The sequence below is a fragment of the Lathyrus oleraceus genome, chromosome 1 (genome assembly GCF_024323335.1).
Source record: "Lathyrus oleraceus cultivar Zhongwan6 chromosome 1, CAAS_Psat_ZW6_1.0, whole genome shotgun sequence".
NCBI classification, from domain to species: domain Eukaryota; kingdom Viridiplantae; phylum Streptophyta; class Magnoliopsida; order Fabales; family Fabaceae; genus Lathyrus; species Lathyrus oleraceus.
The window spans coordinates 124,003,812-124,006,191 of NC_066579.1; the positions used below are offsets into that span (position 1 = coordinate 124,003,812).

The 2,380-nt window shown below is 32.5% G+C and overlaps 1 protein-coding gene across 1 annotated transcript; it reads left to right on the forward strand.

The window, feature by feature from the left end:
- The first annotated feature begins 283 nt into the window (after positions 1-283).
- LOC127121412 (7-deoxyloganetin glucosyltransferase) lies at positions 284-1,955 on the forward strand. The gene is made up of 2 exons (XM_051051911.1): positions 284-834; positions 918-1,955. Exons 1-2 carry the CDS (start codon positions 312-314, stop codon positions 1,850-1,852), a joined length of 1,458 nt encoding a protein of 485 aa, XP_050907868.1. The 5' UTR covers positions 284-311; the 3' UTR covers positions 1,853-1,955.
- The last annotated feature ends 425 nt before the right edge of the window (positions 1,956-2,380 follow it).

The following is a 2,380-nucleotide window of genomic DNA, read 5'->3' on the forward strand; positions in this document are numbered from 1 at the left end:
TTGCCAAACGTCAGTAAGGTCTATGTTATATTAATTTTAGAGTTCAAATTTTGTATCACTAATACTCCCTCCTGATTATATTATAAACAAATTTTATTTTTTTAATAATTAATATTTTAGATTTATTAAATAAATAATATATCTAATTTATATATAGATCAAATATATTAATATTACTATTAGGACTTCAGATTGTTTGTTTTTCTTGATATTTATCAATTTTTTTATATTTTCTTTTTTTCTCCCTATAAAAGCACATCCTTATCACTTGTTTTTCAGCCTCGACATACCAACAGAGAACATCATCAAATATGGGACATTTTGCAGAGAAAAAACCACATGCTGTGTTAATTCCATATCCAGCTCAAGGCCATATCAATCCATTATTCAAACTAGCAAAACTTCTTCACTTTAAAGGCTTTCACGTAACCTTTGTAAACACTGAATACAACCATAAACGCTTGCTCAAATCAAAGGGTCCAAAAGTCTTTGATGGTTTGATAGACTTTACGTTTGAGACCATACCAGATGGTTTAACTCCAGTGGATGGTGATGGTGATGTTACTCAAGACATACCTTCTCTTTGTCAATCTATAAGAAAGAATTTCCTCAGACCCTATTGCGAACTTCTTTCTAGACTTGATGAATCTGCAAATATTGGTCTTATTCCACATGTTACTTGCTTAGTTTCTGACTATTATATGACTTTTACTATACAAGCTGCTGAAGAATTTGCACTACCAAATATTCTCTTTTTTTCAGCAAGTGCATGTACTTTGTTGAACATTCTGCACTTTCGTTCCTTTGTAGAAAAAGGTCTCACACCACTCAAAGGTACTGCAAAATTAAGTTTTTTTTCTCCAGAATATATTATGTGTATATGTACAACTATTAACTTTGATATTTATGATATGCAGATGTTAGTTATCTAACAAATGGATATTTGGAAACTAAAGTAGACTGGATTCCGGGTTTGAAAAATTTTCGGTTGAAGGATATTGTCGACATTATAAGGACAACAGATCCCAATGATATCATATTAAAATTCTTAATCGATGTGGTAGATAAAGTTCATACAGACTCTACTATTGTTTTGAATACTTTTGATGAACTTGAGAGTGATGTAATAAATGTTCTCTTGTCTATGTTTCCTTCTCTTTACACCATTGGCCCTTTATCTTCATTATTAAACCAAACTCCATCTAATCATCAATTAGCATCTCTAGATTCCAATCTTTGGAAAGAAGATACCAACTGTCTTGAATGGCTTGAATCCAAGGAACCTGGATCTGTTGTTTATGTAAATTTCGGAAGCATCGTGGTTATGTCTGAAGAGAAACTGTTAGAGTTTGCTTGGGGTTTGGCAAATAGCAATAAACCATTTTTGTGGATCATTAGGCCTGATCTTGTCATTGATGGCTCGGTGGTTTTGTCATCTGAGTTTGTGAATGAAATTTCAGATAGAGGCCTAATAGCAAGTTGGTGTCCGCAAGAGAAAGTGTTGAACCATCCTTCAATTGGCGGGTTCTTGAGTCATTGCGGATGGAACTCAACCACCGAAAGTATATGTGCTGGAGTGCCAATGTTGTGTTGGCCATTTTTTGCTGATCAGCCAACAAACAGTAGAATTATTTGCAATGAATGGGAGATTGGAGCTGAAATCGATACAAATGTGAAGAGAGATGAGGTGGAGAAGCTTGTGAATGAATTGATGGTGGGAGAGAAAGGAAAGAAGATGAGGCAAAAGGCAATGGAATTGAAGAAGAAGGCTTTGGAGAACACTAGTCCAGGAGGTTGTTCATACAAGAACTTAGACAAAGTTATTAAGGAAGTGTTGCTTAAACAGAATTAAGAACTTCGTTGTCAAGCAAAAACGATTCATCATTTAGAACTGTTTTCTTCGATTGCAACATTGTACTACTTTGATTGTGTAACAAAAATGATGCATCTTTTAGAAGTACTACTTGTATCTAGATATTTTAAAAGAAATTATAAACGGAACCACAGTAAAAGAAATTGAAATGTTTCTGACAAATCAAAAACGAATTGAAGTAATTTAATTATGTTCATAAAAATAATCTGGTCACAGTACGGATTAATGGTTCAATTTGGAACCACAAATATATTAGTTTAATTCGGTTCAAAATGAACAATTAGTTAAGTTTTTCAGTTAAGTTCAATTTTTCTTAACGAACTTAGCCATAAACAAACCAAGCAACTAGAGTTTTACAAGCTATTACTTTTCACTGATGTACTGTATTTTATGTATCTAATGTTATAATAGTCTATTTGGAATTAACACTATATACTTGAAGTTTGAAAAAAACATCTATATAGTTTCGGTAAGAATTGCTAAGAACGTTTTATTTATGTCCTTTTT